The sequence below is a fragment of the Dendrobium catenatum genome, unplaced genomic scaffold (assembly GCF_001605985.2).
Source record: "Dendrobium catenatum unplaced genomic scaffold, ASM160598v2 fragScaff_scaffold_716, whole genome shotgun sequence".
NCBI lineage: Eukaryota > Viridiplantae > Streptophyta > Magnoliopsida > Asparagales > Orchidaceae > Dendrobium > Dendrobium catenatum.
In genome coordinates, this window is record NW_021319178.1 from 15,149,710 (window position 1) to 15,168,048 (window position 18,339).

Here is an 18,339-nt window from a genome sequence, read left to right on the forward strand (position 1 = left end):
AGAAAGTTACCGTCCCAGCAAGCGAGCTCCAGTTCCTTGCTTCCGATCGAAATGGTCGTAACTTCCGGTCCGGCCAGATGGGGACGGCGTCGGACGAGGGAGTGAAGTCGAACAGCTACGAAGGGGGCGGGGAAACACCGTTGCAGTGAGCTCCCGTCGTTGCCTCCGATCAAAATATCGTGACTTCCGCTCGGACAGGGAAAAGGAGTCGGGGTAGCGATGCGTGTGAGGGAGCGAGGGAATGAGAGCGTCGGGGGAGAGAGCGATTGCGAGAGTCAGAGTGGGAGCGGGATCGTGAGAGAGCCGAATAAAGCCGAAGGCTTGTCTCGTTTTGGCATTAAAGAGATCGTGGGAGATACGACCCCGACGTGCCAGCGACGTGGGAGGATCGTGCGAACAGGTACGATTTTTTTTTTATATTTCCTTTGTTTTGTTTTGATTAACAGAGGTCCACAATCACGAGAGCAAATATGTGAGTGCCAAAGGAAAGAAGATTGTTGTAAAGGCATATTAAAGTTATCAAAGATGTCTATAATGGAGTCTTACAAATAACTGTTCATGATGATATTATCACCAATTTTTTTATTACGTATTGAACTGAAACTCGAGCAGAAGCTACAGTGAATGAGCCAATGGCACCCTCAAAAGTGTCAAGATGTACTTAAAAGAAGTCTACTTACCTCAGCGTCCTCAAATGTGGACATATAACCAAAGGAGATCCTAACAGCACCCGTTGGTTTTCCATGTAACACGTCAGCATCATCCCAACAAACATGTCCATCCTAAGAATTATAAGAAGAAGACAAGAAAGAATGTAGCAACTAAATATGATAGCTAATGTATATAAAGTTTAACCACACTAATCATTGAAACTAGCAATCCTTCTAAAGTAGTTGACAGCATCAAGATATGGTAAAAAAATAAGTAATTAAAAAGCCTAACTATTCATCAAACAAATCTTAAGAACATACCTCAAGGTTGGAAAGAAGATCTAAATGAGATAAACCCAGGAACTTAGCGCACGCACCAGGGTTGCAAAAACAGCCTGTCTACAGCAAACAGACATTTTAAACATAAATTTAGAAGAAGAAAAGTAATAGAAAAAAAACTATTGGAGGCTTGTTAAATTATGTATTGTAGCAAAATAAACCTCTGAACTCATATGCATTTCACAGTTAATTTTCAACTTTCTGGCCATTTCATCATTCTGCAATGATCCAGCATTCATATTTGCCTCATGCAATTGCCAGATCCTAACTTCTACTACAAAAAAAAAAAATTTCACTCCAATTTCATCCACCGAAAGTAAAGGAAGAACCAAAAAAGTACCATGCGCCATGTGGAACTGATAGATTATATGCATATGCCATCATCACCATCATCATTAGCTTTATCCCAACTATTTGAAGTCAAATCTAAAAATCATCATTTCTATCATCATCATCATCATCATCAGTCTTATACCAACTATTTAGTCAAATTTAAGAATCCTCGTTTCTATCATCATATTAGTCTCATCTAGGCTTGTAAGTAAGCAAAGCCGGCTCGTGAGCCTGCTCAAACTAGACTTGTTAATGAGCTCGCGAGTCGAGCTTATCGAGCTCAAGCTTATATTCGAGCTCTTTTATTAAACGAGCTCGAGTTTGAGCTCAGCCTGGCTCGACTCAAAAGGTTGTCGAGCTACTCGATTATATTAAATAATTATATTATATTATATTTTAAATATTATCTAATATTATATTAAATGAATTAAAGTAAAAATACTAGTCGCATGTCGCCCAGTTATTTCGCAAACCGTGATCTGCACTCCACATATTAGCATCACACAAGACGGCTGGGGGTTGCGAGTGTGACTTTGTCTTTGAGTTTCTCTTCGCCTGTTAGGTTTATTTCCTTCCCGTCGTCCGCGTTTTAGAAGACTGCGACTTCAGTGTTATTCTTCTTGTTCGCCGGCATTCACCTGCAGGTTCTCATCGGTTATGTTTTCATGGTAACCATCCATAGAATCAAAAAATCATGCAATTTTTTCCACTTCCACTTCTCTATATTTCCCTTCTTTTGCATTATGGTTGTGTTATTTAACTTTGTGTGGTCAATGTCGAATTTTGCTAGCAACAAGTGTGCTTTTTGTATCATTCTTACTACAACAAGTGTGCATTTTCATGGTAACTTTAAGTTCGATTTTCTATGTTAATTCGTTTGAGGGTTTTTGTTACTTTCAAGTACTTCCACTTGTTTAAAGTTCCCCTCATTTCAGGTTGCAATCCTTTAAGCTAAGTCTAGTTTTTTTTTTTTTTCTGTAATGCATTTTAAAGGATATTTTTATGTTATGTAATTATGACAGAATGATAAACGTGATTTAATTTATTGGGAAGCAGTATGTTATGCTTAAAATAACTACTAAACATTATAAGATCCAACCGATGCGAGATATGCCCTTTTTGGCAACAAGTGTGCTTTCTTATGCTTTCTGCAATAGGCTTACTAATAAGTGGATCTATTTTTGGATGAGAATCATGAGAGCACTTAGTGTGCTCACATCTGTTTATGCGGTTTCATGATTGTTCTGTTAGTTGTTCTTATATTATTTAGAGAAACTTACAAGGCTAAATAATTCATCTTTGTTGAATTCATCATTAATAGGATATCAAATTGATAATTTATTTAGTTATTCATATGCCTTGATATTTACCAGGTTGCAGCTTTATCAATAATTCCCTCTTGTGCACTCTTTACTACCATCAATTCTTGCTTCTACTTGGTTTATTGTAAATCGCTACAATAGGTTATCACCTTTACATCACTTATACCTTTTTTTATTATAGATTGCAGGCTAGATGAGTGGAAAATGAGTGTGTTGATTCCTATTTTTAAAAATAAAGGTGATGCTCAATATTGTGCGAATTATAGAGGAATTAAGTTAATATGTCATATTTTAAAACTTTGGGAGAGAGTTATGGAGCATAGGTTGCAGCGTGATTCTAATGTTTCTCAAAATCGATTTGGATACATGACGGGTAGGTCTACTATGGAAGCTATACATTTACTGAGAGGTTTGATGGAGAAGCATAGAGAGAATAAGGAGAATCTACATATGATATTATTGATTGAGAGAAAGCATATGATAAAATTTCAAGAGAAGTGCTATAGAGAGTTCTAGAAAAGAAAGGGGTAAATAATACTTACATTCAAGTCATTAAGGATACATATGTAGGAGTTGTTACTTGTGTTCAGACACAAAGTGGTTTGACCAAGTATTTTCCTATTTCAGTTGGATTACATCAAGGATCGGCATTAAACCCATATCTTTTTGTTTTAGTCATGGATGTTCTCACTAGATATGTGCAAGAGCTTGTACCCAGGCGTATGCTTTTTGCTGATGATATTCTTCTGGTTGATAAGGCTAGAGAGGGAGTTGAAGGTAAACTTGAATTATGGAGGTCAACCTTGAGTCTAAAAACTTTCATTTGAGTAGATCTAAAACTGAATATATAGAGTGTAATTTTAATAATAATTGTTGTGCGGGGGATTGTGACTTTGGGTGATCAAGTCATTAATAAGGGTACACGTTTTAGATATCTTAGGTCTATTGTTAAGAGTGATGGTGAAATAGATGGGGATATTATTAATAGAATTCAAGCTGGATGGTTAAAGTGGAGGAATGCATCGGGCTTGTTGTGTGATAGAAAAGTCCCCCTTAAACTTACGAGAAAATTCTATAAGATGGTGGTTAGACTTGCGATGCTTTATGGTGCAAAATGTTGGCCATTAAAAGAGTAGTATAATATTAAGTGTTACAAAGATGAGGATGCACAGGTTGATGAAACAATTCAAGCACTTATTTTTATATCTAATTGGGTTTGATGCCATTATGGGTTGAAGTGAATAATCAAGGTAAATAAATCAGAACCAATTTTATTTTTTTATCATTGAACTCATTTATCTAAATATCAAAGATCAGCACATGAATGTGAGATTGTCCTTTATTTTGTAGAAAGAAGATGAAGATGAAGAGGTGGAGATTTCATTGCCTATTATATGAGTCATTAAAAGGTATTTGATCATAATTATTAAATGCATATTGGCTAAAACTGTATAACATGCAGTCACTCTATAACTATTCAAGCAATCCTAAAACACTTGGATGCTAAAACCTTCCTTTCTCATTCCAACCTTTCACTTACTACCGAATATGCCTCACTAATTATAATTATGCTAGCATAAATAGCATATACTAGATACCAATTTTAAATATCTTCTTAAATGAACTCATTAAAAAATAAAATAAAATTGACTTGATCTTATATTCTATGTAGCCCTTTGGTGATTGAAAAATTTTTGGCCACTACACAATAACTTAAATTGCTAATGATAATAACTTCTTCATGCCTTCTACAAACACCTTTTACTGAAGACTGGTTATAGAACAGGAGGCGCATTGGTAGCTAAGGGAACCCCCACATGCGCAAAAGGAAGACAAGCCGACCAGACCAAGTTATTGATTATACAACTTATAATAAATATAATTAAATAGAAATTATAAAAATTAATTTTGTCATTTTTACCAGACCAGGTTGGCATGCAACTCTAAGCTTGGAGAAATCAGATGTAAAAAGCTAGAAGATGGTACGCACAAGCTTACCCGTAGTTGGATAGAAGATAGAGAAGCCAGCTTTTCAACTTCACGATACCCAAACCAAGATCCATCAGACCTTTTCAAATTGAATGTGATTGTGGGACCCACATTAGAAGGATTTGCCTTAAGAAACACAAGAAAAATTTTAAAAATGAAATATTTGAAACTAAACAATAAATATATGTGTAAGTAAACTTTCAAGAGAATCAAGCATAAGAAAAGAATACAAATGTCAGTTTTTCTAGCTTCAACACAACTTGAAGAAAGTAACTCGGTAGCAAAATATTCCACATACAATAAAGAGTTTGTACATGCCAACATCATCAAAAGCCTTATCCCAACTATTTTGTTAAATAACATCAATTATCAAATTATAAAAGTATTAAAAATACTAAATGTTCAAAAATAAACTAATGCCTCAGAAAACCTGATGAATTATATACTAAACAGTACGCAATTACAAGTAAAGCCAAAAAACACTTTCAGAAATAGACTTATTCCTACAGAGAAATTTGAACTTTTCTTGAAACATACTATGATTTAAGAAGAATCCTATAATCAAAACATCCAATTTTTTTATATATACTAAACTAGCGTATATGGGGACTTTGCAACTTGTCAAATGCAACAATTTTGAATTTGAATTTAAACAAATTTATAAATCTAACTATCACATCATTCATTTCATTGCTTATAAATTTAAATATGACGCATGATGCAATTTTAATTTTTAAATTTTGAATTTAAATTCTGTTGGCTCAAGAAAAACGGCGCGTCGGCATGAATCCCGCTTTACAAATATAGAATTACATCTTCCTTAAGTCAGATTCTAGTTAACCAGATTTCCCCTTAGGGTAATATCAGGGGGATCCTTACTTCCCATAAGCTCAAGCACTCATAGTTAATTACCCCTCTTAACGCGTAAAAGAAAACTCTCGATTATGAATAATTTTAGGTGTTTTTAGTCTCAGTTGTAGGGGGAAATGGAGGTAAACCTAATCAAGATCTCATGATTTCGTCATCCAAGGTTACCATAGGTTTCATTTTATCAACACTAACGATCATTAATAATAGTGTACAGGGAATTTAATTAGCAGTAATGGGTTGCATCCTCTCAGATATTCCGAGGAAACTGAAGTGGTTAAAGTGAGGTTGTAATTTTTACCGTGGTTTGGGATTTACATCTATTAGAATACCCAGTTGATTTAGTTTGGGATTTATGACTTAATTTAAAAGTTACCCTGTTAATTGAAATTAGTTCGAGGCTTATGGCTTCCGCTGAAAGCAACCTGGTTGTTTTAGAAGTATATCTTACGACTTTCATTTAAAGTAGCTCGAATAGCAGGTCTTACAACTTTACTTGGAAGACGTCTATCTATTTTAGACAGGCCTTATGGCTTTTGTCTTTAGAAGTGGCCTGAAAATGGGTCTTATAACCTAGCCATAAAGACTAAGGTCCCGATTTATTTTAATCGTTTGGGTAGGTCTTACAGCTTTCCTTTGGAAGTTGCATGTAAGGTTTTTGTTTGAATTTTAGGGTTATTGCACTTTATCTAACAATTTCCCTAGCGTATGGGTCTTACGACTTCACTTTTCATTTTTTGCACTTTAGTTTTGTTGACATTACTAATCTATACTTGTTTCTTCATTTGCAGGAGTTCGTGTTACTTCAGAGAGCTTACACAGGTGTTTTTTAAAGTGTTTGGAGATTTATGTTTGAGAGTTTTGTGAGCTTTAGTTGGTGTTTAGTTTTTAGGAGTTTGAGTGTTTTAGTTGGTGTGAGTTGTATTAGGATGATTAGTGTGAATATTATTTTCTTTTATTGCATTTTATTTTATTCATAATATTTATTCAATTAATTAAATGAATTTTAAATTGGTCAATTAATTTAATTAAATGAACTTTAAATTGATTAAATGAATTAAATGAAGTTACAAAATTTTGTGATTAATTAAATAATTATTTTTTTTTATTTTTTTTGAATTAAAATGTATTATTAAATTGCTCAATGTAATAAAAAATCAAAGTTATTTTTAAATTGATTAATAAATTTTAATTACATATTTTAATTAGTTCATTCTTCAATTAGTTAAAGAAATTGGTTATTTTAAAGTTATTTATTCAATAAAATTAAATTAATTTTAATGTCATTTTTTGAATTAAATAAATTTTAATCTTGTTTTTAATTTATTAAAATATTTAATTTTAATCAAAGGAGGAAGAAATGCTTCATTGCCGTTGTCAAATAGCAAATAATTATTATGGAGTTGGTAATAAGAAAAAAGCTCGCGAAGTAATTCTGACAAAGAGCTTTGAAGAAATAGAGGTGGAAATGGATCTCAAAGAAACATTAGAGTGAGATTCTCAAAAAACAAGCAAATTGTTGGAAATAAGAAGCAGAAAAGGGTTAAGCATACCGAGGTTGAAGACAAAAAATTGAAATTAAAGTTCTCTTCTTTCAAAAGTCCACAGTGAAAATTTTGATTAAAGATCATAACCATGTTAAAGATATCGGTAAAACAAAATCAAGATGGAAGCGTGCTTCGGGCATACAAGAGGATTCTGGACCACGGAAGCGTAGGAAAGGCTTGGATGACACAATTGTTGGTTCAAAAATAAAAACTTGGTGGTCAAATGATTAGAGGTTTTATGATGGCATTGTTGATTCTTTTGATCAAAGTACAAGAATGCAAAAAATTTTGTATGATGGTGATATAGAGGTGTTGCTCCTAAAGAATGAGCAGTAAGAGTTTATTGATGGTGAAACCAATGTTGCAGACATCCTTACCAAGGGACTTGATAACTCTACATTTTTGGGACTAATTGGCAGCTGGAAATAATAGATATGTATTCCCCAGCTTGAGGGGTAGTGTTAAATCCCAGTCATCCCTTGGCTCTTAATCCCATGGCCAGCATGGGGATCTGTGGGAGGTTCACCTAGATCATGCTGTTAAATCTCAGTCGTCCCTTGGTCGTTGATCCGACCACCATGGCATCCGTGAGAGGCTCACCTGGATCCCGTCAATCTCCTTCTATATTTGGGTAGTGGATATTTAGTAAGGATTATATTAAGGCAATTATGCATGATTCTATAGTTATTTGGGTGGCTGATTTATGAAGGTCAACAGACTTGTAAATAGAAGAACGATACACAAACAAGCGTGCAAAAATAAACTTACAAAATTGACATGTATAGATTAGCATACCAAATAATTGGGTTAATGATATCAAAATAGAGGAACCATATTACTATTGTGATGCGACCTTAGTTTCTAAATATTTTATAGAAAACACTTAGGAAAGCAATTAGAAAATTCTTCCTTTCAATAAAGAATAAACATCCACATGTTAAAAACTAAAAGTAGAAATAAGTTTTAGAAAATATCTTACGAAATCTGTAGGGAAAAACACATAGGAAAATATAAATAAGGCTGCCCTCAGAACAACCAACAAGTGGTCACATCACATGCAAAGTTCGAAAAATATTAGGATAGGTGCTCAAAGGAAAGATCTAACCAGGAATCCACTATTGAAACGATCCAACACAAGTTCACCCTCCACCAGCAAATAACAGCCAAAAGGTGGCAGCAAACACCATTAAGCTCACAAGAGAAGAAGGATACAGATGGGGCAAGAACCATTACAAGAGAAGAAGAGGTAGAAAACCAAGACGAAGAAGTAGAGGGAAAGGGTACATGAGGCTAGCTCGCAAGCTAGAAAAACTCGCATGTTTGTATGAAAACACTTTACTAAAAAACCTCCAAACCGCAGAAAAACAGCCCCTATTTATAGGGAAAAGAGCCATTAATGCAAGAAGTTAAAGCACACCTAAACCAGCCACTAGGAACACCTCAAAACTGCAGCAAAACAAAAGGGACAGGTGCCTAAGGGAAACCGAAGAATCAATACAGCAGCCAATGAACACAGAAATCGAAGAGATAGCTGTCAACGGGAAACCGAAGCTCAACACAGCAACTAATAAACACAGAAACCGAAGGGACAGCTGCCAAGGGGAAAAAACGAGGAAAAGGGGCCATGAGGAATCAACCCAGCAGCCAACCAAGTGAAAACCCAAAGAAACAAAGTGAATGAAAGGGAGAGACAATCCTAAGAGCACCAACCTAGCATGATCATTAGTTGTCTTCAATCATAGGGTAACCAAAATAAAAATTGCAATACATAATCAATCAAAAGTCATAAAAAAGTACATAAATATTTGACTATATCATATTGTAACAAAGCAATTATTGGGAAACTAATATGTCGATGGCGATGTAATGATTGAAACCCACAGGCTGAAAAATGGTATGCAAACTAATGACAAACCTTCTCAACTGTCCTTCCGTAGAGTAAACAAAGTTTCAACCCATTGCCATGCTTCAACTCTAACATCTTGTTCCTTGTATATGTTGCAAGAGAAGCTGTATGCCTACAAGAATTATAACACATTTTAATGCTTTACATATCAAGTGAATCTAACGGGTCACTCTGTTGGCATCAAATTTATAGGATTTGAACTTGAACTTTTGTCAGTGGGATCAGTATAAAATTTAATTAACAGTCAACAAGAAGCTAAATTCAGATAAGATTGAAATTTCATCCAGTCGTTGTACTTCTTAGTTAATTCCTTAAATACCTCCTTTCCAACAATGTAGTTAGCTACAAAAAATGATAAGATAGATCACATATTTGAAATTTTCTTTCATGATAGAAACGATGGACCAAGCATATTAAGGAATAATAATCTTCAAATTGTTCAATGCTTTCACTATACTTATAACAGAACTAAACTAAATATAAGTTATAAACTGTTGTTAGTGGGCATTGAAATCTATAAAAACACAGCAAGAAGCAAAGTCCTGCTGAGAGAGAAATTAGACGCACAATTGGTAACCGATAATGCTAATTTTCTTAAATACCTGCTTTTAAAATGTTTGTAGAGAGGGAACGCAAAAAATACCGTGCTATAGACAGTACAGTTAATCTATTGATTATATGGAAGCCATGGCGGATAGAAGCAATATCCAAGAATGAAACAGTTCCATCTTCAAATAACTGCTCAATGTTTTCCCTTTTCTTTACAAAGTCAATGTCCGCAATGGAGGCAGACACAGTACCTGGAAATCTCGAGCAATAAAATCCATAGTCATGTCCCCATCACAATCATTAATCAACTAAGTTAAGATGCTAACCTCCACTGAAATATTTCTTGTTCAGAAGCCTGGCAGCCTCTGCAAAGCACACAACTTAATCAGTTAAAGCTCAAAACCCAAATGATATTGGCGTTAATATGAAAATAATATAACAACAGTAGCTGAAAGATAGACTACAACTAAAAAATCAAAACGAAAAGAACCGGTAAAGTTAAAAGAGAACAAACAAATTTAATGGAGGACAATGCAAAAAAAATAATGTCTTGGGGAAATTTTTTAAAGCATCTGTTGTCAAAGTGAAAAACAATAATGCCGATGCCAAAAAGCCTGCTATATCACCAAGAATATGTAGTCCAAAAGAAGAAATAAAAGTTGAATAAGCATTTAGCAAGTCCCATACCATTTCGAACAATGAGAACTCCTAGACCAGTTGGATAACCGAACATCTAAAACATGCGTGCAGTCAGTGAAGTCAAAGAAGGTCAAAATCTCCGATTGTATAACATAGAAGGAATGTACCTTGTAGAAAGAACAGGTAACAAAATCTGCAGGATACCTAGCTAGATCTGGTGGTTCAGTAGCACAGCCTTTAGCAGCATCGATCAATACCAACCAGGAACCCCTACATGCCAAATTGGAACAAGAATGATGACCAATTTTCCGTTGAACATTCTAACAGACAAGGGACCAATGAAATAACTATAAGACAAAAATCATAATGAAAATAATCAATTTTCCCTCCATAGATGAGGTAAGCAGCAACTATTAGATCTATTGGCAGATAAACCAACCATTCCATTTATAAACCTAAAACAAAAGTCATCATTTAACACACACACACTATTAGAACTAAATAATCATGGTTCCTCAATACATTCAACAAAACACATTTATCTCATGATTGAAAAATAATCTATTTATACCAATAAAATGGTATCTTCTAACAGCAAAATCTCAATCTCACTCTACTGGGGACTTACCATTTTCCTAAGGAGTTGTTTGGTTGGCTAAAAAATGAATGAAATGTAAAAAAGAATATTTTGGAATTGTTTGGATGAGTGTAAAGTAAATTCAGAGTGTAAGGCTAGTTTTGCTTTCTTATATTCTTAGAGCGCACATCATGTGATCAAATACAGCTAAGGGTATATTAGTTGAAAATTCCAAACATGACGCTAAATTTAACCAAAAAGAATAAGCAAAACTACAAAAAAGTCAGGAGATGTAGACGGGGGGGGGGGGGGCGGGTGGCGGGGTGGGGGGGGGGGGGGGGGGGGGGGGGGTCAACACTAGTCCAAAATAAATCAAATTTTGGCTTCCCTTGAGTCTACTACCTCAATCCATTTGAGCTGAAATTTTAGCTCATTTATGAGCTGGTCTTTAGTTCATTTATTGAACTAAGGGTTAGCTCATTATTAGCTAACATTTTAGTTCATTTATTATCTTACTTTTTATGTTTTAATTATGTAGGTCTCTTGGAATTCCAAACTGGCTTTTGGAATTCCAAGATTTGCTTTTTCCCATGCGTGGCTCCTTGGATTCCACCATGGCTTTTTGTATTTTGTGCTTTTGCCCCTAGGGATTCCGGCCGGCTGTTGGATTTCCGTGCTTGGGCTCCTTTCCGTGACCGTGACCTCTTGGAACCGTGCGGCCTCCTTGGCTCCCGCGGTTGCCTCTTCGGTTTCTTGGTTTGGGATTTATTTTTAGGTGTTTTAATATTGTGATGTTTAGGTTCTTGTGTTAGAATTAATGTTTGTGTCTTTTCATATTCCCTTTCATACCTATATATATGGGGGATTTGTAATGTTTGAAGTTAAGTTGAATGATAACTTATTTTTGGAAGTTTTAACATGCGGGTTGGCTTTGGAAATCCTGCGGGCTCTTTCCACCCTTTCTTTCTCATCCCCTCCGGAAATCCTGCAGGTTCTTTCCAACCTTTCTTCTCGGGCTTCTAACCTCTTTCGTCTCTCCGCAAGCGCCACTCCACCTGTATCCCTCTTCTCTAAGTGCAGCAACTTTAGGGTGTCGTCATTTTGTTTGCAAGAGTCGTTTGTATTGGTATAAGTTTTCTTTTGTTTAGTTTAAATTGAAATGTAAGAGTTTGTTCTTCCGTTTTCTCGTCCTTAGTCGTTTTCGTCTGTAGAAGTCCGTCGTGTCCTTTGTGATCAAGAGATATAGGCTCCCCTATATTTTTTGCTCGCATCATCAGGTCAAAGGAATAAGGATAAAATATACATGCAAAACTTAAGATGGATATATTGAACAAAAGTTCAAGAAAGATACGGCTTTGGAAACCCAAGTTTTTCAGACAGTTAATAACAAATGAAGAATTGTCATTTACCGACACTGCAGTGAGTCTCCAATTCTGCTTCCAGCATACCCTTTAATAATGTTGACTAGTTCTAGAGGAAATTTCTTGCCAGAAAAATTGCACTCCGAGGGGAAAGCAAACAGATTATAACTATTCCCTGCATCAAAGAAGTGAATAATAAGGTTAACCACAAGTCCATGCCAGAATAAAATAAAAACAACTATATCAATATAATAGACCATAGGAAACGCATATCCAAATGGCATCTTGAACCACTACAATATAACCTTACAACACCTTGCAGTTCATATCGCATCAAAAGAGCTCTAGAAATAATCCTCCTATAGGTTCAAAGAGTCTTAGATTATTATCGAAGTATAAGGTCTGGGTGTATAGATGACTTCAATAAGATATAACTAAGAATAAATATAATTAGCTGGCACCTTTATTATATCCCAATAAAAGATTCAAACATAATTAAACAAGTCGAGACAATTACAAGAATACAATAGCTTCAGAAAGGCAAGGAGCTAGCCGAGGAAAGAGAGCATTAAACAGGATTGTAGGATTATATTTGTTGAAAACAACCTTCTTTCCTAATTATTCCTTCCACTTGACCCCCATATTTTATGTTCCTAACCGAGATAAACTTTTTAATTATTTGTGTTCAACTCGTCAGAAAATTTATAAAACAATGAATAATGAGTGAGGAATCAGGGCAGTTGACAATTTTTGAATAAAGCCTTCCAACAGCAACTAGGTTGACGGTTGTAAAGGAGACGAATAAAGCAACTCAGTTGAGAGACCAACGTTTCATTGGCATTGTTTGGAGGGCAATCTCAATTAAATTCCAATAAGATCAATTGATTGGATTGGAGGGCAACTTTGCTCACATCTTCAGATACAGCTTGACTTCATCAATTAGGAAGATGGTCGTAAAGGAGACAATAGGAAATCTCCGCTTTGAGGTACACCTCTCATTGGCAAGCATTATATGGCAGTCTCCATCAAATGCCACTAGGGATTTCAGTTGATTCGATGCCAATCCACTAGTGGTCATTGCCAACTACTTCCCATGTGGGTTAAAGTTGTCGCCATGGAGTTGTTGAGTCTCTTTGAATGCTGCAACAATGTCCCATTGCAGTTGAGTTGAACGTTGTCAATGTGGTTCAACAAACTAGGAAACCCCATGATAACCATGTACCACATAGAACCGTTGGGCCAAGCCATGGGTCTCTATGGAGCCATTGGGCCAAGCCACAGGTCTATGTAGTCATTGGGCCAAACCTTCGGTTATAGAAAATTTTGTCACGTCCTTACTGAGATTCTGGGCAATATTCTCAACTAGACATTTGCTCTTCATGAGCTAAAATTATTCCTAAATTTATCCTACTCAACAACCATTGCAGAATGTGAATGAATTTCTGCTTTAAATTTTTGAATGATTTAATTTCATTTTATATTTAAATTTTGATAAATATCATATTGATAATTTTATAAAAATTTGAGCTCCCAAGTGATTAATTTTAAGATTTAGGGCATCTAAAAGATAGAGACCCCTCCGATTCATATTAACATTCAACACAGCAATTATCAAGGTGACAAAGTCACTTTTAAAATATTTGTATTTTCATTAGAATTTGGGGTATTTTAAAACATAGGATTCCCTCCAGTTAAGATTTACTTTCAACATGATCATCATCGACATAACATAAACTCACTTTAAAATGTTAGCATTTTTACCAAAGTTTTGAGGTATTTTTAAATGCAGGATCCCCTCCGGATGAGATTCACTTTCAACACGATCATCATAGGGTATATATAGACAATCTTATTTCATAGTTTAAACCTTAACAACTCCATTTTCCTCCTAACAGAAGATCGAGTTCACCTAATGAATTTGGGGGTTATCATATATGTGTTGACAACTAAGAGTTTGTATATTTTCATTTCTTATAATGAAGTTTTTTTTTTAAAGGGGCCTTATACTATACCCATAAATTTTCAAAATGGTAAGCTTAAACTTTTCCCTGAAATTATAGCCAAAGAAACCAACTTTTATAAAAAAAAAAAATTTATTATTATTTCATTATGTTCTACTCATCAAACTCGGCAATATATATATATATATATATTAGTTAAGCAAAAATCATTCCACTTTTTTTCCTCCACCTGTACCCAACATCTGGAACCGAAACAATAGCTTACCAAGAGCAAGATGGGTTCTGGAGGAGGGGGCCGCGGGGACTACAGCGGTTGCAACTCTGAAATCGATGAAGGAAATAAGAGGAAGGAGGCTAGGGATTAGATAAGGAATCTGATTTGAATGAAGAGAAATGTAGTTAAGGTAAAATTCTATTTTTTAGGTTTATCATAAATTGATTTCAAGTTATGAACTATTTAAAATTTTTTAAAGCATTATTATTTAGGTTGTCTATAAAAGAGAATGAGGTCGAGGTATTCTACAGGATAAAATCCATCCTGCTAACCTAAAAAATGAGGTGATACACTCAATCTCTAGTAAAGGAAAAAACAATCGACCATAAATTTATCATAAATTGATAACCAAAAAAGTTAGAATTTTTAGATCTAACCTTGAAGGGAGCGGCCATGAACGTGCTAAAACCTATAGGCATCATATAACTTTCTAAAAGTGTGCATGAAGAAAACAATAAAAAAGGGAGAAAAATCTGAAAGATTTGATACTGTAAACTGCACAATTTTATGCATTGAACATTAATTATATTTTATTCCTTTCAAATTATACATGTGTACCACTTAAGTCTCTCAGATTAGTTTGAAATATCAGCATACATGTTAATTGTTTCTTGTTCTTGTATTAGGATTGCGCATTTAATTAAGCATTTTGCTGGCTAGTTGATGTATTGCAGGAAATGGAAAGGAGCTAATGAAGCTTTAGGCAGGAAATTGACTGCCCCGCGTGTACATAATAATTTTGGGTGTAGATAGTAAGTTGTATATTAAAGCTTTTGGTATGTAAAACTTTATTTGAAGTTTTTAGTCAAGCTTTGTATACTTTTTTTTATGTATACTGTGCATGCTTCGAAACATGAAATCATGAGGTATAATTCAATGGCTAGAATATATTTGCATTGGGATAATCTGAATAGATTAAATTCCTACTCAATCTAGATAATGTAGTTCAGGATGGGCGTGAGAAATGTATATGTCCAAATTGTCCTCTGCTACACCTTGGGTTAACTGAAGTGGGTCAAAAATAGGGTGTGAAAACTTAAAGGCTGAATGGGAACTTTAAAATAAATATCTCAGTTAATTTCTAATTTCACGATTGTATGCTCGTTCGTTAATGCAAGTCGAGTCAACTTTGGTTTTTCCAAGGAGGAGGATCAGACTCAGGAATTCAAAACTCATTTTGTAATATTTTAGTTCACACAGCACCCTTGGATGTTTCGTCTACACGTTCGTCACACTCGTCAGAGCATATGCGGACCCACAATTTTCAAGATTTTTTTCTCATGCAACTTTTAGGGTACTTGCATTGCATACTTGCAAGATTTCCCGTGCATCCGTATGACATTTAAGCATAACATTACATTTTAATTATATTTACACACTTCTCAAGGTAAATTTGACGGGATATGAAGATTGTCTCTGGATGCATGCATATGTCCTGCAAATATCTATATTAGGATACATTAGTAGGCTTTGAATTTTATGCACGAATTTTTAAGGCATTGTGCATTAGAATTTGAAAAATTCTTACAAATTTCGTACAATTAGCAATCATGTAAATTCTATTTATTTTCCTTCATATTTTGCATTTTACGAGTTTTAGGGTGTCATCTGTTGTGGACTTGATGGCGAAGAAGGCTAATTTGGAAAGAATATGGATTAGATACATGCATGAGTACATGTTTTTCACATGTCGTATTCTAGGCATTTAAATATCCTTTTATATTAAATGTTGCAAGCCAAGAAGTACTTTTCTTTTCACATATCGAAAACTAAAAGAGTTAATAATGCTTATATTCAAGTCATTAAGGATATCTATGCATAAGCTATTACTTGTGTTCAAACATAAGGTGGTTTGACCAAATATTTTCCTATTTCAGTTGGATTACATCAAGGACCAGCTTTAAGCACACATCTTTTTGCTTTGGTCATGGATGTTCTTACTCAACTTTTGCAAGAGGATGTAACCCGGTGTACCTTTTTTGCTGATGATACTCTTCTTATTCATAACACTAGAGAGAGTTAAAGGAAAACTTTAATTATGGAGATCAATCTTAGAGTCTAAAGATTTCGTTTCAATAGTACATGGAGTGCGATTTTAGTAGTAATAGATCTAGTGGGAGGATTGTGACTTTGGACGATCGAGTCATTAATAAGAGTACACGTTTTAGATATCTCGGGTCTATTGTTTAAAGTGATGGTGAAATAGATGGGGATATTATTAATAGAATTCAAGTTGTGTGGTTGAAGTGAACGAATGCATTGGGTCTATTGTTTGATAGAAAAATACCCCACAAGCTTAAAGAAAAATTCTATAAGATGGTAGTGAGACCTACAATACTTTATGGCGGAGAATGTTGGCCAATAAAAGAGAATCATAAATTTTAGTTAAGCGTTGCAAAGATGAGGCTCAGGTGGATGAGTGGCTTTACTCTTAGAGAAAGGATACAAAATGAGCATATACTTGAAAAGGTTGGAAAAGCTCCAGTGGAAGATAAGATTAGAGAAAGTCACCTTAGATGGTTTGGTCACATAAAACGGCGGCCTTCCGATGACATGGTTAAAAAAGTAGATGTATTAGATTTGACTTATGTTAAGAAAGTTATAGGTAGACCTAAAAAGACTTGGTTAGAAAGTATTAGAAATGACATTTCTTTATTAATTTTAGATGAGAATTTGACTCTTAACAGAACACAATGGAGAAAAAGGATTCACGTAGCCGACCCCACATAGTTGGATAAATGCTTGTTGTTGTTGTTGTTGTTGCAGAGATAAGGATGCTCAGGTGGATGAGTCGCTTCATTCTTAGAGAAAGAATGCAAAATGAGTATAAACGTGAAAAGCTTGTAGTTCCAATAGGAGATAAGATTAGAGAGAGTCGCCTTAGATGGTTTAGACACATAAAACATCAGCTTCTCGATGACACGGTTAGGAGAGTAGATGTATTGAATGTGGCCTATGTTAAGAAAGGTAGAGGTATACCCAAAAAGACTTTGTAAGAAATTATTAGAAATGAGCTTTTTTTATTAGATTTAAATGAGAATTTGATTCTTAATAGGACACAATGAAGAAAAAGAATTCATGTAGCGAACCCCACATAGTCGGATAAAAGCTTGATGTTATTGTTGTAATAAATATTGTGGGCTCCATAAACGAGTTTTCCTACTTTATAAATATGGAGGATGTGGGAGTTCACTTTTAACATTTTGAGGCTTGAGTTAAAATTCTTTGGATTTTGGATTTTAGGATTCCTGCTCGAGTAAGCTTCCAAATTCAGCTCCCGATAAGTTTTGTTCTATGTTTATTTTAATTTTGATGCTTGCATTTTGATTCTTTTAAGCATCTGATTTGCATTTTAATTTAATTTATTTAGATTTTTTGCAAGTACAAGTTCCCAGTAGGTTATAAGTTCTTACATATGTAGTATGAATTAAGATCCCCTATAACATATTTTTTTCAAGTCCAAATTTCAGTGAAAATTTCAACAACCTCCCAACGTCATCCCCAAATAGAGGGCTACATCTAGTGAGCTAGGCCTTCCAACCATGCCAAGAAAGGCGTGTATGGTAGGTATGGATAGAGGTGTAAATGAGCCGAGTCGAGCTCGAGTCAGAGGTTGTACGAGCTTTACTCGCAAGTCAAATACCTAGCTCAAGCTCGACTCGCGACACTATATTGAGTTATCGAACCACTCGTCGAGCCACTCGATTTCCCGTCCGTCACTTTCCCGCCTGGTTTTGATTTTACCGCCCGTTTCAAACAGGTGGAGTAGTGGAGAGCGGACATAAAAATCGAGCAAAGAAGACTGTTGGCGTGAGCTCAAGTGCCTTCAGCATATAATAGAAAAGAAAAAAGCTACTTTTCTTCACAGCTTTTAAATTTTATATATTTTTTTGAAAAAAAAATCATTATTTTATAACTCAAAAGCTGCTTTTCATTTATTAGCATTTATTGGTATTGATGTTCTAGAATATTTTTATTAAGCTATCGTTGAATATTAGATTTAATTTTTTTTAGACTTTTCAAAT

General features: G+C 34.8%; 1 protein-coding gene across 1 annotated transcript in view; it reads right to left on the bottom strand.

Annotated features, from left to right (window-relative positions):
• Positions 1-680: 680 nt before the first annotated feature.
• The window catches only part of LOC110109869 (molybdenum cofactor sulfurase), a gene marked incomplete at its 3' end in the record, with an annotated part of 42,704 nt that continues 25,045 nt past the window's right edge, over positions 681-18,339 (bottom strand). Inside the window, 9 exon segments of the mRNA XM_020841078.2 lie at positions 681-782; positions 972-1,049; positions 4,643-4,759; positions 8,963-9,065; positions 9,597-9,753; positions 9,829-9,867; positions 10,190-10,235; positions 10,309-10,411; positions 12,128-12,254. Coding sequence (XP_020696737.2) covers positions 681-782; positions 972-1,049; positions 4,643-4,759; positions 8,963-9,065; positions 9,597-9,753; positions 9,829-9,867; positions 10,190-10,235; positions 10,309-10,411; positions 12,128-12,254 — 872 coding nt within the window.